The 18380-nt window shown below is 34.4% G+C and overlaps 1 protein-coding gene across 2 annotated transcripts in view; it reads left to right on the top strand.

The window, feature by feature from the left end:
- TSC22D2 (TSC22 domain family member 2) overlaps nucleotides 1–12613 on the top strand; it is a 47984-nt gene extending 35371 nt beyond the window's left edge. For both annotated transcript variants that reach the window (XM_077864713.1, XM_077864714.1), the window contains 2 exons: nucleotides 9872–9926; nucleotides 10906–12613. In XM_077864713.1, coding sequence (XP_077720839.1) covers nucleotides 9872–9926; nucleotides 10906–11166 — 316 coding nt within the window. In that variant the 3' untranslated portion in view covers nucleotides 11167–12613. The remainder of the gene's footprint in view (nucleotides 1–9871; nucleotides 9927–10905) is intronic.
- The last annotated feature ends 5767 nt before the right edge of the window (nucleotides 12614–18380 follow it).

Raw genomic sequence — 18380 nt, 5'->3', positions numbered from 1 at the left:
TAACACCATGAAAATTTCCTTAGCGATGAAAGTGCTGTTATTTCTTCATAGTCAAAAGGAAGGAATGCTATTGTTAACCTTTTAAAAGAGAATTGATCTTTTCTACAAAATGACTGTTAAACATAGCCCCTTCCTTGGAAGACTTTTTCTTAACACAGCTGAAGTAATTTGAACTCTTCTGTGTTTTTAATGTCCTCATTTCATATTAAGAATTTTTATTGAGTTTTTCTCTTTTCTATTTCAATTTTCCATCTTTCTATGAAAGATGGTCCGTCAAGTCAGTACTGAAAAGTATAGATCTTTTGCTAGGTTAAGGTATATTTTAATTGTTAATTCTGATGTTTTTAGAAGTTGGTTAATCATTAGTTTCTAGCAGACTAAAAGAATGGTTCTAGAATATCTAGAATGAATATATGGAATTATATCCACTTTATTCCCTTTCAGTATAATCACATTATTTTCATAAGGTACTCTGAGCTAGACATCAGTTGGCAACATTTGAAATCCTTTCTAATCTCAACATTTGAAATCCTTTCTAATCTTTCTCCCCTTTTTTAGTCTTAGGTGCTAGTATACATCTCACTCTAGATAATTGTCAATCATATACTCTTTTCCCAATCTCCAGGGAGTAAAGTAACCAGGACCATAGTGTCAACTTTTTAATTTGGGCCAAAGCTCCTTGATACATATTCTTCACTTCTCAGTAATCAATTATGCTGTCATCAAATTACCTAGCTGCTGTGTAAATAGTACAATGCAGTTTCTTTTAGGAGAGCCTGCTCTAAATGTAAGCACACCAACTTTAGGGAAAATGCCACTCTCCTCCTACCCCTTTCTCACACCCTTTTTTATTTCAGTCCTGACTCAAAAGAAAAAAATAACTTTTTCATCCTGTCAAACCTTACCTAATGTTAGTCTAATAAAAAATAACTAGTGCATAAGCTCATCTGCTTTAAGTGGATATCATTTTTTACATACAAGTATTTAACTTCAAATAATAGAATATTAAACTTTCTTAGTTTATATGGAATATTTGGACTGTAATGGTAAAATTGTTGTACATATTTCACTTTTGTATTATTCTCTAGCTTTTCAAGACTAAATTTTTACATCTGCCATCTTGAGTGTTTTAATAGAATTTTAGTTTGGCTGGTTTTTTAAATTGTTTCCTCAGTGACTCTATAGGAAAAAAACTATCAGAATTTTACTTGCCTAATACTAGAGATACCTCCCCAGGATATCCTCACTTGGAAATGTAAAGAGATCTAGAAAAAGAAGGTAAAGCTAATATTAATCTTATCTATACCTTCTCTGGAAAACATTTTTAATGTAACATTTTTATTGTATAAAGTTATATAGCCTATTATATCAAATGTTAATCACACTTGTTTTTTTTCTTTCCAGAATCATTTTGAACAGAAGTAACTATATTAGAAGTTATAAACATTGTTTTCTATCATATTTTTAAGTGATTATAATTCACCGTAAGCCAAAGAAATAAATTTTACAAATCACAAGTATCCTTTATATTGTTATTTTGAATGTTAAACAAAGTACCTATCTTCTAGAATGAAGTAGTTCCTAAGGACCATGGAGTTGTTGCCTCCTCTTCGCTCCTCTCTCTCTTTTCTGTCTCCTGTCTTTCATTTGTTCATCCCCTGAGTTCACACTGTACAGGAAATAACTTAATAACTTTCGTGAGTCATTTTCTTTTTTGGAATGTGATAGTTCTTTTGTTTTTTAACTTCAGTATTCTCCAAAGTGCAATGAAAGTATTCTTCTATCTCTGTCCCCCATCTGCCTGCCTTCCCAGACAGATAACCACTTTCTTAGTTTGTGTGTGTGTATTCTTCAGGTTTCTTTATCCATATGCAAGCAAATGCTGTATCTATTATATCTGTGTCCCCCTCACACAAGTGATAATATACATACATCTGCACCTTTTACTTTTAAAGGTCTCTAAGATACATTGTTCTGATCTCAGTACACAGAAAAACATCTTTGTGTGGGGTCTTTTTTTATAAATAGGTAGTATTCAATTGCATAGATGGCTATACCATGATTTAGTTGATCAGTTCCCTGTTGAGTATTAAACTTTGTTTTAAACAGTGCTATAGGGCAGCCCCGGTGGCACAGCGGTTTAGCGCCGCCTGTAGCCCAGGGCGTGTTCGTGGAGACCCTGGATCGGGTCCCACATCGGGCTCTCTGCGTGGAGCCTGCTTCTCCCTCTGCCTGTATCTCTGCCTTTCTCTCTCTCTGTGTCTCTATGAATAAATAAATAAAATCTTTAAAAAAAAATAAAACAATAAACAGTGCTATAATGAGTAGCCTTGTAAATATATTATTTCCCTTGTATGTAAAAATATAGGATAAATTCCCACATGTAGGATTGCTGACTCAGAGTAAATAAGAGTGAGTGAGCATGTGTGTGTGTGTGTGTGTGTGTGCATGTAAAACTGATATAACCGGGCAGCTCAGGTGGCTCAGTGGTTTAGTGCCGCCTTTAGTCCCGGGCGTGATCCTGGAGACCCGGGATCAAGTTCCGCGTCAGGCTCCCTGCACAGAGCCTGCTTCTCCCTCTGCCTGTGTCTCTGCCTGTCTCTGTGTGTCTCTCGTGAATAAATAAATAAATAAAATCTTTAAAAAAAACTGATATAACCAAATTGCTTTGTATAAGGATTATACCAGTATACAATTTAAATAACCATTCTATAAGAAGGCCCATTTCCCACAGCCTCGCTAACAGTGTATTAAATTTTAATACGCTTGCCAGTCTGTTTAGGGAAATAGTATTACATTATAATCTGTATTTTTATTATGAGTGAGATCTTGAGTTTTTTTTCATGTCTTGTGAATTTTCTATGTGAAATCTACCCATTTTTCAAATTGGGAGTCTAGTCTTAATAGATTTAATAGATTTCTAGAAGTACTTTATATTTTAGTGAAATTATTAAAGGAGTTTTTTATTTTTCTATATTTTGAGGCATCTAGTTAGGCTTCTCCGAAGTATTTTACAGAAATTCTTCTTAAAAGGACTTTTTAAAAGGCCATTGGTACAGATGATATGGTTGACTCTGGACAAAAGGGGTCTGAGGTAGGAGAGGGACTCTCCTTGTACACCTGTACACCTTTTTATGTATACTCTTTGGATGTACTTTTTACCATGTGTATGTATCTTTTTTAACTTTTATTTTGAAATAATTATTGATTCATAAGAAGTTGCAACAAAAAGAAAAAAGTATAGTGAGGTCTCACGTACTCCTTCATCCAGTCCTGTGTGTCCTGTCTCCTGCCCCCCTCCTGCAATGATAACATCTTACATGCTTATATCATAAGGTCCAAAGCCAGGAAATTGACATTGGTGTAATCCACAGTATGTATGCTTTTTTACTCTTTAAATACTCATTTCTGGCCAGGATTTTGACCTTAAACTAATTACATGAATGTAAACGATGCTAAGGACATAATTGGTTTCTGTAGATGTTAAAAACAAATCTCAATCTTTATGTATATTTTTAACATTTTTCATTGTTCCTTGGTTAAAAGCTTTTTTTTTTTTCTTTTTTTTTTTTGCACCACTGTAACACTGGTTACTTGAGAAAATAATAATACTCAGTTTTGTGAGTCGCCATTTTACCTACTTGCTTAGCATGAATAATAGTTTTTATCATTCACAAAAATCACTTATTTTGTGTTAATAAAAAATCTTCATGGGGCTTTTTGTAAATTAATCATGAAATTAAACAGAGTTTGTTTTTACATAGAGATCTTATGATCAGTAATTAGAATAATAAAATTTTTAGTTTTTAGGTTAAGTTACTTTTAACTTTGATAGTTTTATTGCTAACTATAGAAGTTTGCATTTGGCCATAGAATAAGTTTGCCTGAATTATATCTATTTTGGCTTTTTTTTTTTTTTTTAGCAGAACTGTTATTTGCTCTTAAGTGTTAAACTGTAAATATTTTAAAATTCTTCTTAGAGAAAGAGTGATGTATTTTTTTCTGTTTATCTTTCATAGGCTTGCTGAACTGTACATTCATTAGGTTTATTTTTTTGCATCAGTGACTTAATAGTTTCTTTCTAAAAAACAAAAATATATATTTCTTAGAAAAAAGGCCAGTTGTAGGGGCACCTGGATCGCTCAGTCCATTGAGTGTCCAACTTTTGATTTTGGCTCAGGTCATGATCTCAGGGTTGTGGGATCAAGACCAGTGTCAAGCTGTGTGCTGAGCACAGAGTCTATTTGAGAGTCTGTCTCTCCCTCTTTCCCTGCCCTTATCGTCGTCATCTCCAACCCCCCCCCCCCCAAAATGAATAAGTAAATCTTTAAAAAAGAAGGAAAGAAAAGAAAAGATTTTGGCCAAATGTTACCAGGTTAGAATTAATCCAGTGTAGTAGTAATTATATTATTTTACAGTTTTTTTGGAAGGGGGTAGGAGGATGAAGATTCTAGATTATTTACTAGAAACAATACATGATTCCTGAAGACTGGCCTTAAAGAACAATGATCACTTTTTTTTTTTTTTTTTTTGGAAAGATTGTAGCTTCTACTTGTGAGTTTATGAAGAATCATTTTTACCTTGTTTGGATAAGGGGTCTTGAACATAAGCATATCAGACTTGCCAGCTCAAGCAAAGAAGTTCTTGTTATAAAAGATTTGATTTTATAATTTGTGGAATTCCTGTAGTGGAGTTTTAATTGTGATTGTGACTCAAACACAAAGTTAAGCAGAAGAGGGTAATTTTTTAAATAATATTCTGCATATAGATACATATAATTTTAAGATATCTTCAGCTTTCTAACAAACCAAAAGAACATTTTAGTTCTTAGCAAATAGGTAAACTATGCTGACTGTCTGAAGATCACAGCGCCTTTTCTAAGAAGTTACCTCCCTTGTTCTCAGAGTTCAGCCTCTTCTAGGAATGTGCTAGCTAAGATAAATGGCATATTATGCACATAATTTAATCTTTGAATCCATGCTATAGTTTCACAAATGACATTTGGTACATAGTAAAGCACTCTCCATGATACGCATAAGTCTGCATTTCTCTTAGGTTGTTATAGACAGTTGCTTATTCCTCTCAAACAGTCTTACTGTTGAGGTAGAAAAAGCATGTGTTTTAACATTAAGTCTAGGTTTCAATTCTTTCTCTAGCATTATGTCTTTGAGTAAGTTACTTGGCCTCAGTTTCCTCAACTGTAAGATGAGATTGTTTCTCAACCCTGTAGTAAGGATTCACTAAAGTAATATGTGCCTGCAAAAGTGGTCAGTCATTCAAGTGTTTTCCTCTACCTTGTTGCTTTGTTAATTAGCATTTGTGTTGAGGGGAGAACAGAAAGAAAAAGTAATCAAAATGTAAGAGAAGAAATTTGCTCTATTTTTATTTTAAACAAATAGCCATTGATGTCTCTGCCTACATTAATGAAGATAAAGAAAAAAGTTGATTTCTCATAAAGAGTTTTTTTTAGTAGTGAGATCAGGTTAACCTAACCCCTTCACCTTCATGGATTTTAATTTTTGAATAGAGACTGGAGATGATTTGTACAATCATCTTCCTGAGTGAGAGCATGAATGAAATGGTTAACCCTTTAAGAAAGATGAAAATGTAGGGAATTTTTGAAGCCACAAGTTCATATCCAGCCTCAGGTTGCGAGTGATCTATTGTGGTAAGAGGAAGGAGATCTGGGAAAAAAAGCTAGGTATGGAGAGCCAGTTGGGATGAATTTTAAAATGAATAGCATTGAAGGCCAAGCTATCATGCTATACCTTTGATTCATTGAGTTTTATTTTTCCTGTGAATGTGATTTTAATTTATTTAAACACTAAATTCAGGGACACCTGGCTGGCTCAGTCAATGGTGTGTGTGACTCTTGAGCTCAGGGTTGTGAGTTCAAGCCCTACGTTGGGTATAGAGATTACTTTAAAAAAATAAAATCTTTAAAAAAAATTCATCATATAAAAGGTAATATAGCCATGCTTAGTGTCTTTTCTCCCCACAGTTGTATATATCTGTCCATTTCCTCCATACCCACAATTTTTAATTCATCTAGTAAATAATGATCATTGTATGTTTTTATTCTAAAAGAGTGACCCATATCAAACCAAATATTTCCTTTTAAAAATTATCCTTTGTCTTTATATAGCACTTACAGCTTACCAGAATAGTTCAAAGTCTTAGGAACTTAAGTTCACAAACTAGTTAACCATCAAGTTATAGTGTGGTGAATGCAATAGTAAAAGAGAAAACAAGGCATATTACTTAAACATTAGGTCAAGAAAGCAAATAAAGGAAAATTTTTTATTCCACTTCAGTTGATCTCATTTTTAAGAGTGAGTGAAGCCCAAACCACTATGTTGGCTTTGAACACAACAGAAACCAACTTGTTACTACCCTCATTGAAATAATATTCTTAAACTATGTTCAGGTATGTTCTTGAAATATAATACTCTTATTTGCTTATTTAAGACAACCATATTGATATCTTTATTATAAATTGGCTTCTCAACCTTTAGTTTCTATCAGTTATCTGGAAGTTATTAAGCTACATTTCCTGGGTCCTACCTCAAGAATGTGTAATGCAGTAGGTCTGGGGTGGACCCAGATGTTTACATTCCTAAGTTCCCAGGTGATAACTGATAACTGTTGGTCCAGTGACCATACTTTAAGAACTATGAATTTATTCAAACTCAAAATATTTTAATGGCGGGCAGCCTGGGTGGCTCAGCGATTTAGCGCCTGCTTCAGCCCAGGATCGAGTCCCACATCAGACTCCCTGCATGGAGTCTGCTTCTCTGTATGCCTGTGTCTCTGCCTCTCTCTCTCTCTCATGAATAAATAAATTAAAAAATAAAAAAAAATATTTTAATGGCTTTCTAATATAAACCAGTAATTGTTTCAAATCTAATTGCTGTCATATTGACTCTTTGACTCTTTCAGACTCTTTCAGTATGCATTTGAACTTTTACAGTGCCAAGCACTGTGTTCACTTCTTCACAGAGGTGAAGATAAGGAACCTCTCTCAAGGAACTCCGTCTGATAGTTAACAGTGGTAGTATTATTTAAGCTCCTTTATCCTTACAGGAGTTTTATTTTTATGTATTGAGGTATATAATCCTCATTTTAGATTAAAAACCTGGGATCTAGAAACGTCAAATAATTTTTTCCAGAATTCACACACTGACTGTATAAAGGAGCTGGAATTTGTTATTCTGCTTTCCTGGTTATGCAGTATAAAAAGTTTGTGAAGATTAGGGAACCACAGAAAAGATGGACTAACTGGTTCTACCTTAGGAAGCCAGAAGGCATTACAGAACACCTGGCACTGAAGCATCTTAAGGAACAAGTACAAGACAGCCAGATGATGAATTGGAAACCATGAGCATTTGCAGCAGAGGGAGCAGTTCTGCAAAGCCATGGAAACTTAAGAGAACCTATGTTTCACAGATTATAAAGAGTTACGTAAGACATAACACAATAGGCCAGATGAAGTGTGAGAAGAAAGGAGACCCTAGAAGACAGGGGTCAAAGTCATGAAGGGGTAAGAAGTTTTATATTCCAGGTTAAGAAGGTTTTAAAATAGAATTAGTTTTTTTTTTTTTTTTTTTTTTTTTTTTTATTCTTCTAACTTTCATCTTTGTAAGCCATTGGTTCTCAAAGTATGGTCTGTCAGGTAGCACAATCAGCATCACCTGGAAAGGTGTAGAAATGCAAATTCCTGGGCCCCACCCAAGATCTTCTAAATCAGAAACAAGGTGAAATCCAGCAATCTGTTTTAGAATTACCTCTAGATGACTGGTGCATGCTAAAATTTGAGAACCACTGCCATAGGTTATATAGAATTTTTTAAAAAATAGCCTTCAAATAGCCAGAGATCACTGTAGTAATAGTAATTGTATCTGACTGATTTAATTAAGTACAGTGCCTAACAAAATAGAATTGTTACTACTTTTTAAGGGACACATCTTCAGTATGATCCATTTATACTTTGCAAACATAGCCCTTCATTGCTGTGAAGGAGGTCTGAGTTAGTAGAATTAGAGTTTAATATATCAGCAAGAATAAGATGCTAATTATTGTTCTTTAGCCTAAGGGAATGGTTTGGAAACTTACTAATATTACTCTAATCATCAAAAAAAAAAAGCAATAAATCCTTTTTAAGGGTTAGGGACTTAATTTTCCGTTTCATTTTGGTTGCTTGTTAGTATTTAAGGTGTTCTGTTTAAAACAGATGTGTTAAAAGAATGTATTTACATCAAGAAACAACTAAAACTAATTTACTTTTTCCTTGACATAGAAATAAAAAATGTAGAGTATAATCTAGGATGGTCAGACAAACTCTGACCTAAATGCCTAGTACTGGTTTTTCTGCAAATTGTAGCCAATATTTGGTGAACATATCCACGTGGTATCTGAACTGAACTTTATACCAAAGCCTTATGGTTTATATAATTGTTCTATAGCTTATAGTTACATGTAGCCATACTTTGTTTTGCACTGCTTTCTACAAGCATTTAAAGCCTAATGTATATAAGTATTTGTTAACAATCTATATATCCTTTCTAGTTATTAGGTATGCAAAACCCGTTTTCATCTTAGAAATAGAAGCAAGAAATGAAGGCGTATGCTGTAATTAATATGATTAATGCTCAGATAAACAAGCTTAGTGTCTTCCGTGTATTGATTCAAGGATCTAGAAATAGGAAGTCCACTGAGGTACTGACAAAGAACTCTTCATTTTACACATGAAAAAATATGTCCAGGGAAGTTAAATACTTGATTTGCTGATGGTCACACAGGGAGTGAGTAGCAGAACCAGGAATATAACTAAATCTACTTGGATTACAATATCAAAGGCATCACTACATAAAATGAAATAATTCCTGTGCCTCAATCTGATATCAGTCTGAGAGCCCATATCATCTAAAATAGAATAGTCTTCAAATATATTAGCATCTAAATTTTCTTAGATAGAATATACTTTATGAAGAGTGTTTTGCAAAATTTTGTATCAAAATTGTTTAAAGACCTTTTTCGTATTGATAAAGTATTTTTTGTCTTTACAAGAAAATTTAGTAACTGTTCTTCAAAATTTACAAAAATGCCAAGAAAAGGATATAAATATGTACTATTCTTACTATTTAAGAGGACAATTATTGAACCTTCTGTGTTATCATACAACTGCTAAGGTGATAGTTGAACTTGGGATATACTTACTGCTAGACTACTTCCAAATATTTCCAGGAAAAACTGGGCTAAACCACATACCATTCATTGTAGGTGATTTTTGCCGGCTAGTAAGGCTACAATGAAAGTATGTAGATTTGCCAGAATGTTGGGATCCTATTAACCCACCTGCAAGTATCATTTGCCCAAAGGCCCTTTATAAGCTGGTTCTAGAAATTTTTAAACGAGAAGTAATATCTATAGAAGGAAAGTCTTCATCTGAATTTTAATGCAATAAGTGACCACTAGAATTTCCACATGAAAGTCAATTAGAATATATAATTTGTAAATGAAGTTTAAGAGATGTAGAGAGTGTGGAGAGATACATTCAAAATGTATCTTTTTAAAAGTTCATGGAGTTAAGAACTGAATAGAACTGGGAGTTGGCTTTTAAAGTAGCATATATATGTCATGGGAATTTAGAAATTTTGGAACTATGAAGCATTTTTAAAAGTCCTCTATTTACTGAGATCTTTTACTTTCAAAATGAGAGCTTTGGGTACTGAGATTATGAGAACAGACTTAATAAGCTATTTTAAGTTACTATTTTTGGCTTTATGTAAAACATGTTTTTAATTATTTTAAGAGTTGGAAAGCAGGTTACATTTTTTAGAATAATTTAATGAAATATTCTAATTTTTTCCAGTGCATCTGGGGGAGGTGGTGTTGTAGCCATTGACAACAAAATAGAACAAGCAATGGTAAGTAAAAGTTTATAGTTCTCTCTTTCATAAGTTGTTGGTTGTAAGAAGCAGTTGGTTTTTATCAATTCTAAGAAACAAAACACCAAATTTCTTTAAACCAAGGTAACCAAAGTATATTTTTTGATAATCACATTTAGTTGAACATGCTAGAACATTGAGGACTTTTAATCTAGAAATACCAGTGGAGTTAATATTTCCCCCCATTTGAACATCTCACATTTCATGCATTACCATTGACAAATCAGGGCCATTTTGAGGGGCATACATAATCAGAATGCATTATGTGCCTTCAGAGATTTCAGCATCAAAAATAGTTTATAGACAAAAGAGCATTAAAATGAAAACTTCAGCTGGAAACCTTTGTCATGCATTTATAAATGCTGTTTTTAGTCAGTTCTAATAAATAGACCTTGTGGAATCTGTTTCTGATTTCTGCTATTATTATCAATTTTTTTGTTCCCTTAAAGATACTTTGTTCATATTGTATAAAATATTTTGATTGAAGCTTATTAAAACTATAGACTATAAATAAGGACCATTAGTCTCAAACTATTTTTCTTTAAAGGTTTTAGAGTTGGAAATAGTAGGTCACTTTATCTCTTAAAGAAGTGCTATAACTAGTTTAATATCCTTTGTTCTCTTGGTCTAGCCTCGAAGCATGTGATTTTAAACTTTTTTTTTTTTTTTTTTAATTCTAAGCTTGTAATTGACAATTTAAGGAGCCTAGTATTTTTGGAAATCACTCCAAACTTTGAAAAGAAATCCTGGGCTTGCTGCCTAGTTGGAAACTGGATTTTTTTTTTCCACCCTTATCTCCTTTAAGGCCAGTCAAGATACAGTAGAAACATTAAAAGCAAGAGCACAAAAACTTAATATAAAAATGCCTCGTGTTTATAAGGCACCAAGTAGGCCAGAACCAAATAGCAACACCTTTCCCTTTCACCGTTTTTGACATTGCTAATTTTGTTTTTCACAGGATCTGGTGAAAAGCCATTTGATGTATGCAGTAAGAGAAGAAGTGGAAGTTCTAAAGGAACAAATAAAAGAATTAGTTGAAAGAAACTCTTTACTTGAACGAGAAAATGCACTGTTAAAATCTCTTTCAAACAATGATCAATTATCCCAACTCCCAGCCCAACAGGCCAATACTGGTAGCACTTCTCAACAGCAAGCAGTGATAGCACAGCCTCCGCAGCCAACGCAACCTCCACAGCAGCCGAATGTCTCCTCAGCATAAAGCTTTCTTGCCTCATTAAGAAAAAAAAACTGAAAGCAATCTATCCTTGTGTGCCACTGGTATTCTTTCCACTTTATACGAAAGCAAGTAGCCATGCTTCGGTTGTGTGTTTGGCCTTTTCAGTATTAGACAATCATTCTACAGGAGCTTTTCCTCCCTTTGAGATGTCATGCAGCGCTGTTGATGTCCAGTTTTATGTCATCAGTACACAAGGAGAATAATAGATGGGGTTTATTAAAGCAAGCAAAGTCTGCATTTTACCTGGTGCGCATGAGTGGGGTCTTTTAAGAGCTTTGGTGGCTCTCCCGTTTTTCCTATTACCCATGGATTTACCCTGAGCCTTCCTATCACATTATAAATAACAGTTCATCTAAAGAGCCACTTTTCTTTCAATATCAGTAACATTTGCCTATGTAAGTTTTCATTTATTTGTGTTTTATTTATTACAGGGCTGCTATTTTCATAATGTACATGAACAATGTCACAGAACTTTTTTAATTTTTTTTGAATAATTATAAGTATCAGTAAAGGATTTGAAAGACAGGATTGCATTTAATAGATAAAACGTTTAGGCAATAATTGAACAAAAGAATCCTGGCATATTTCTAACACTAATGGCAATTTACCTTCGGTATTTATTTTCAGTAGTAAAGACCCAGCTTGAATGTAAATTTTGTATAGTGTAAGTATGAAGAACATAGTGCAACTGTACAGGTAGTCACCAGTTATTGTGATATAATAAATAATTGGGCTATTTTGATGAAGAAAACTGTTCATTTGTTTCTACTTTCTAATAGAGAAATTGCCACGATTCCTCTGCTTTTTGACATTTCGTATGACTTTCTTTTTTCGGGTGGGAATAAAAAGCTGTGAAATTGTTCAACCTACTTTGTAACCAAAGAAGCAAAGCTGTGTAATGGAGTTTTTTTTATAATGCACATTCTTTATGTATTTTTATTTAGTGTTTTCTCGGTCACAATTTTCTTTGCTGTCTAGCATGATCTGCATGATCTATAATCTTTGAACCACTTTCGTACCTCATGTTTTTATCCAGCACTCTTATTGTAATATGTACTAGTCTGTGAACAATGTCAAATAAAAAAGAACGAACAGGTAGTATGTTGGAGCTGAGCTAGTGTACTATACACTAGTTGTTAAAAAAAAAAAAATGAAGTGAGCCATCTTTGTTCATTTAAAATGGTGTTTTGAATTTCGTATGCAGAAAACGTTTTGTTACATTGCAGATTTTAATGTATTTAATAAATGCAACATGCAGATTAAGTGCAGTGTATACTGAGTATTTAAATTAAAATGTACATTTCATAAATACAGTTTCAAGAGAAAGCATCATTTTGTGTATACTAACACATTAAGTGTATGTCAGAAATTGATGTATAAATATATATTTTAACACATTTTCTGAAATTAAACTGCAGTTTTGTTGAAATATTTGGCTCTATATGTGTTCAAAATTTAATTTGATTAGATTTGTATTTTCACAGTTCAAGATATTCCTTAAATGAAAACCTGTGTTATTAATGAGTTAATAATAGTTCTTACATTTTCAAAGTAAAATAATTTAAAGAATGCAAGAATGGTGAGCAATATTTGTACTCAAGACTCATATTATGTCAGTGACATTTAAGTAAATCCTTGTCTACCAAAACTTTTACTTGAATTCAGAAAGGTGCCTGTAGAAAATTAACATGCTTTGTGTCTATAGCCAGCTAGCTAATCAGGAGTTAATGAGAACCAGTAGTTAGCTCTCCGTGTTGTTAAAAGAGGATAAATAAGTGTTCTTTATTTAAAATTAAAACTCCATCAGATTTAGCCACAAACTAAATGCATAAAGTTGGGGTATATGTGGGATCACCAGATATCTTCTATTCCAGTTGTGCTAGAAGATATATTGTTGAATATAAACAAAATTTTAATCTTAATGATAACATTAGAAATAACCAAGGAACTAACGACGTGTGCTTGAAGAAAGAAGCTATCCTGTAGATGTGGAGTAAGATTTTAAGTAGTCACCCACAGATGAGTTAGAAAATGAAATTTCTGTGTTGGAATGTTAACCAGAAGGCTCACCGAATGTGCCCCTCAAAGTGCAGAGTGTGATATTTAATACAGGCAAAGAAAAACTAGTATTGGGATTTTTGTGAAAAAATAAAGTTTGGTTCTTGGGGTAAAAAAAAACACTTTATAAATACAGAAGTAATTACAAAGGAAATGATAGGTTAATTTTAAATGGTAATTAAAAGCAATTATTACTACATTTTTAAAAAGCCACCACAATAGAAAATATGGGTAATTCACAGAAGAAATAAATGGCAGTTTATAAAGTTTCAGCCCCATGTAACGTAAAAAAATGCAAATTAACATTTAACAAATTGTCATTTGTCTTTTAAATAGCAGGACCTAATGGAGAAAGGCAAACTCCTCTGTAATTCTAGAAAGTAACTTGACAAATATGTATCAAGAGCCTTAAATATTAATAAACTTTTCAGTTTAATAGTATAAGAAGATAACTCCTGGTGCAGTGTTCAAAAATGACAGTAGTGCTCGTCCTTTGCTCTCCCATTCCCCGGCCCTTTCCCTTTGGATCTCCCTCCTCAGTATCTACCCCTGAAAACAGCTGTGAAAGGAAGCTTCTTTTCAGAATCAGATTATTTCCCCAAGTGATTACTTTGTTAGACGTCAGGAGATTTAAGGTCTCTTGCTCTCCATAATTCAAATATTTATTAAGATGCTAATTTTGGGCCACAGTCTTCTAGGAATGCCATCTATAATTTTCTCAATGCAATGCGCATAGACCATGGTGCCACATAAGTTTTCTGTTGGTTACTTTAGCCAACCAGAAAATCATAGGTGAAAATTTTTCTGATAATGGCAACGTGTCTGCAATACAAACCTAACTTTCCCCAGAAATTTATTTTAGGTAGTTGATGATGTGATTTTACAGCCTGCTACACCCCATCCCCCCAAAAAAGTGTTAGGAAGTATTAAGTATGCAGTTACTTTAACTCATAGCTGTATGTTCAGAATAACTGGATATTTCCAATTCTGTTACAGATGTTCTGACCTAAGAAGTATTAAGACCATGCTTTAACATCAAGTCCCTAGAGATGAGTACTCATAACTGCTTTTATTCACAAAGAATTGTCACAGATGAGAGATTGTGATGTTCCTCCGAGCTCCAGACTCTAGTCATTCCTAGAGCTATTTAAAAAGAGCAAGGGAAAGCCCTTAAAATTAGAGTAACAAAAATACCTGTTCATCATGGAAATGTATCTCTGTAGAACCAGAAATAAAATACCAGTTGATTTTAGGGGAACAGATGTTTAAGATGATCTGAAGTCCTGAGGTTTTGTTTGTTTTTTTTTAAGGAGGCTCAGTGGCGGGCACTTTGTAACATGACTCCATTCTCTTCAGTAATTTTGTTAAAAGGACAAAGCTCTAAAGACTACCAACAGTTGGAGGGCATAGATGAACCAACATGTACAATGCGATAAACACAGGGAAGGATGGTTTTGTGAAGGAAGGTCCCCTCAAAGAGGTGACCCCTGATAACGAAAAGTGCTCAAAAGCTTAAAGGAGAGCCAAAAGGTTGGATAGCCACAGAATTGTTTCCCAGGAGACAGGCAAAGGCTGACTCATCCGCCCCAGTAGGTTGGCATCTAGAGTAAAAATAATTTATTGAATGATTTTAGGCAGTGGGATTGTGATCAGATAAGCATTAGGAAAAAAAATCCTTCTAGTTATCAATGATGGGAGATAGATTGGGGAGCTGAAACCACAAGTGGAAAAATAACTTTGGAAAGACACTAATCCAGAAATGAATAGGCAAAATTGCAAAATGATAAATAAGTTTGTGATACTCATGAGGAAGTTTGTCCTGGATCTTTCTATACCATTCCCAATGTCAGGTGCCTATTCTTTCTGCTTCCAAAGAAAGATCTGAGAACCCTGAGTCTTACAATGTTCTAGTCAAAACTTTTCCTTCCAACAACCATATACCTCTAGGAACTGAAAGTCTTTGTTTAGGGGAATTTCACAAATTTGGCAAAAGGGTAAGGAGAATGGAGGAACCCTGGCTATCACATTTATGCCTCAGTCAGTTCATCCCCGCAGGTAAACCAAATTTAGTCCTTTTATGGTGACTAGGATTAGAGCGGCCCAGAAGCAGGAGTCCCAAGCCTGCCGTTCAGGGCTATCCCTCCCCAAAAAGGAGAATGCGGGTTCTGGCCCCGCTGCAGATACCGAAACCCAAGTCAAAATAGGTTTTGCTGGCTTCGACTTTAATTCATTCTTTGACACGGTTCGACCCAGGAGGGCTTCTCTTTCCTGGGAGTCTGCTGCCTAGCAAAACCACCTCTCTCCCCACCTCCGGCCGCCTCAAACCTCGGAACTCCTGTTTCTATTTTCTAGCAATACTAAGGACTTCTTGTTTAGTGACGTATATTTGCGCCCTATTTTCTCCTTTTCAATCGTCTAGGTTGCTTCCCTGTTACATGTATTTCTATGCTGAAGTCACAGAATTTCTATAGCAAAATGTGTTCTTTGAATGTATGTATTCCTTTGTCAGCAGAGAATATTACTGCACAAGTGCTATTTAATGATCTCCTTTGTGGGATATAATTGGTCTAACCTGCTTTGTTCGCAGATGAAAGATGCTAAGTGAGGTACTGTACAAAGCAAGTTAAAGGTCATAGACTTTTTTTTTTTTTCAAGAATCATCATAAATAAAAGTAAGACAGGATTGGTAAGAGTAAAGTATGAAGTTGGTATTTTGCACCGACACAGTCTACTTGGTCATAAAATTTGTTCCACAGAGCGAGTTAGCTTTATTTTTTTTTTCTTCTTCTCACCAGAGAAACTGATAGATTGGGCAGTTTTGAGCATTTTCCCATGATCTGATGCCATGGTTTGAGCTATAAAACAGAGCATCTAAATTTACGGACTAAGACATTGCCCACAGAAGCCAGTTACCTCCTTGATAGGGGGAAGGAAAAGGTGTGCCAACTTAGATCATAAAAGTAACTGAATTTTAAAATAGGGCAAATGCCGCACTTCTGCTCCCCCCCCCCAGAAAAAAAAGTTGTTACCTTTTCATTTTTCTATATAACAACTGTACAGTATTCTTGCCCAGTGCAATCCAACTGTTTTCCAGATCACACTTCTTATCGTTTCACAGACAAGCATCTCATCTATAGATAGATCACACCTGAGGACGTCCATGGACAGCAAAGGAATATTTTTCTCACACTTGGCATGAAATAATATCAGGTCAGTGTCTTATTCTAGTGTTTCTACTAAAATACATAATAATATGTAATTTAATCAGGTGTCTGATGGACAGAAAAATAAGTACATGTAACTTTGTAAATCCCCTCAAGGTTTTTGCTTTTTGAGAAGTTTGGGTTTTATTTTTTTATTTTATAGAAACATTGTCGAAATGCACTTCAATTCTATTTCAATTCAGGTGCTGCACCCTGGACTAGATATTGGGGGATAGGAAGATAAATGGAACATGATTTGTGCACTCCAGGAGCTATCGTCCAATGTAAAAGCAAAAACTAAAGTGCCATTGCTTATTCAAAGTATGTGTCATGGTTTGTGGACCTCATATAATCTGTTGAATGAAAGGTTCATGTAAATCAACAGGGATATTGCCATGCCACATGAAACCCTTTGACATTGCCAGGAAACAACTTTAAATCACCAAAAAGCTTTAACATCAAACAATACTTTTAAAACGAGGGGACTTGGTGAAAAGCTTCCTATCTCTACAGTGAGCCTGTGAGGCGTCCCCTAAAAGAGAGAAGTTTACACATTTTTTAATATTCTAAGTTTGTAGATAATGGAACTGATTTAAATCAAACTTAACTAGAATAGAATTTGTGTGTCATGAGTTATATTATCTATTGTCTCATAAGGAACACACTCACTATCTTGGCTGACAAAATCAGCTACCATTCAACGAACCAAGTTAAGAATAACTCAGGTGCCTGATGCCAAAAATAAATCTGATAGAGCTGAGAATCCAGAAACAACTTTGTACTGAGTAAAGGATAAAAGTAACATTTCAAATCAGTAGGGGGAGAATGGATTATTCAACAAATAGTATTGGGATGACATAACTATTTGGGGGAAAAAAATTGAGATCTCTAGCTCACAAAAAGTAATTCCAGCTAGACAAGCAGGAGGTCTTAGGCTTTTTGGTCACATATCCCTTATAGAAATCTCCCTGTGAAAAGGCGGATAAGCAAAAAGTTTTACAAAATTATGAAGAGAGGCCCGACCTCAGCAGAATAAGGGAGATGCACTTACTTAAAAAAATAAGAAAGTATCTCAAATCCAATTGGCAAATATTTAAAATATATGTAAGTCACAAGTCTTGCCAGGGTGTGGAAAAACAGGAATCCTACATTGTTAGGGAATGTGTAAATTGGCACAGCTACCTTTAAAGGCAATCGAATGGTCCCCACTAAAATTTAAAATTCAAATGCCCTCTCACCCAACATTTCCGTTTTTTAATGAAACACTTTTCATACCTGTTTTCACAGGGTGGCGTGTACAATGGTGTCAAGTGTACCTTTGTAATAGAATAAAATTGTTAAAAAAAAAATCAAGAGGATGGAACAATATACAATACTGGGCATCAATGAAAAAGAGTAAGATTCATACGCATACTGACATGGAAAGGTCTCTAAGATACAATAATTTTTTTTAAGTTTGGGGGAAAATGAAGGCTAATACATGCAATACATGTGATACCATTGATTTTAAAACACACACACACACAAATACTGTATAGTGTACTTCTTAAGTACCTATTTGTATATTATAAAAATGTACAGAGAAGGTCTGGAAGGATACTAACCAAACTGTTAACAGTAGTTTGGTGGAGTGCATTAGCTTTAACTGTAATATTCGATGTTTTTGAGTATGCATTCATGTATTGTTTGTGTAATGACAAATTAATAAATTAGAAATAAAATAAAATAGAAAGTGTTTTCTTCTTGTCTTCTGCTAATGCCCCCCCGCCCCCCGCCCCGGTGCTCTGGGTCTCGCTGTTTTCAGCCTCCTGCCCTCCCCTCTCCCTCTCTCTCATTTCTTCGCCTTGCCCCTCTCCTGGGACTTCACCAGAGTCCGTGTTTATACAGGCCTAATACGTAAATACATGATAAATAAGTAACCCTCCCCACTTGCTT

This window comes from Canis aureus, chromosome 22 (genome assembly GCF_053574225.1).
Source record: "Canis aureus isolate CA01 chromosome 22, VMU_Caureus_v.1.0, whole genome shotgun sequence".
Classification (NCBI taxonomy): Eukaryota; Metazoa; Chordata; class Mammalia; order Carnivora; family Canidae; genus Canis; species Canis aureus.
This window is presented reverse-complemented; position numbering and strand designations above follow the sequence as displayed.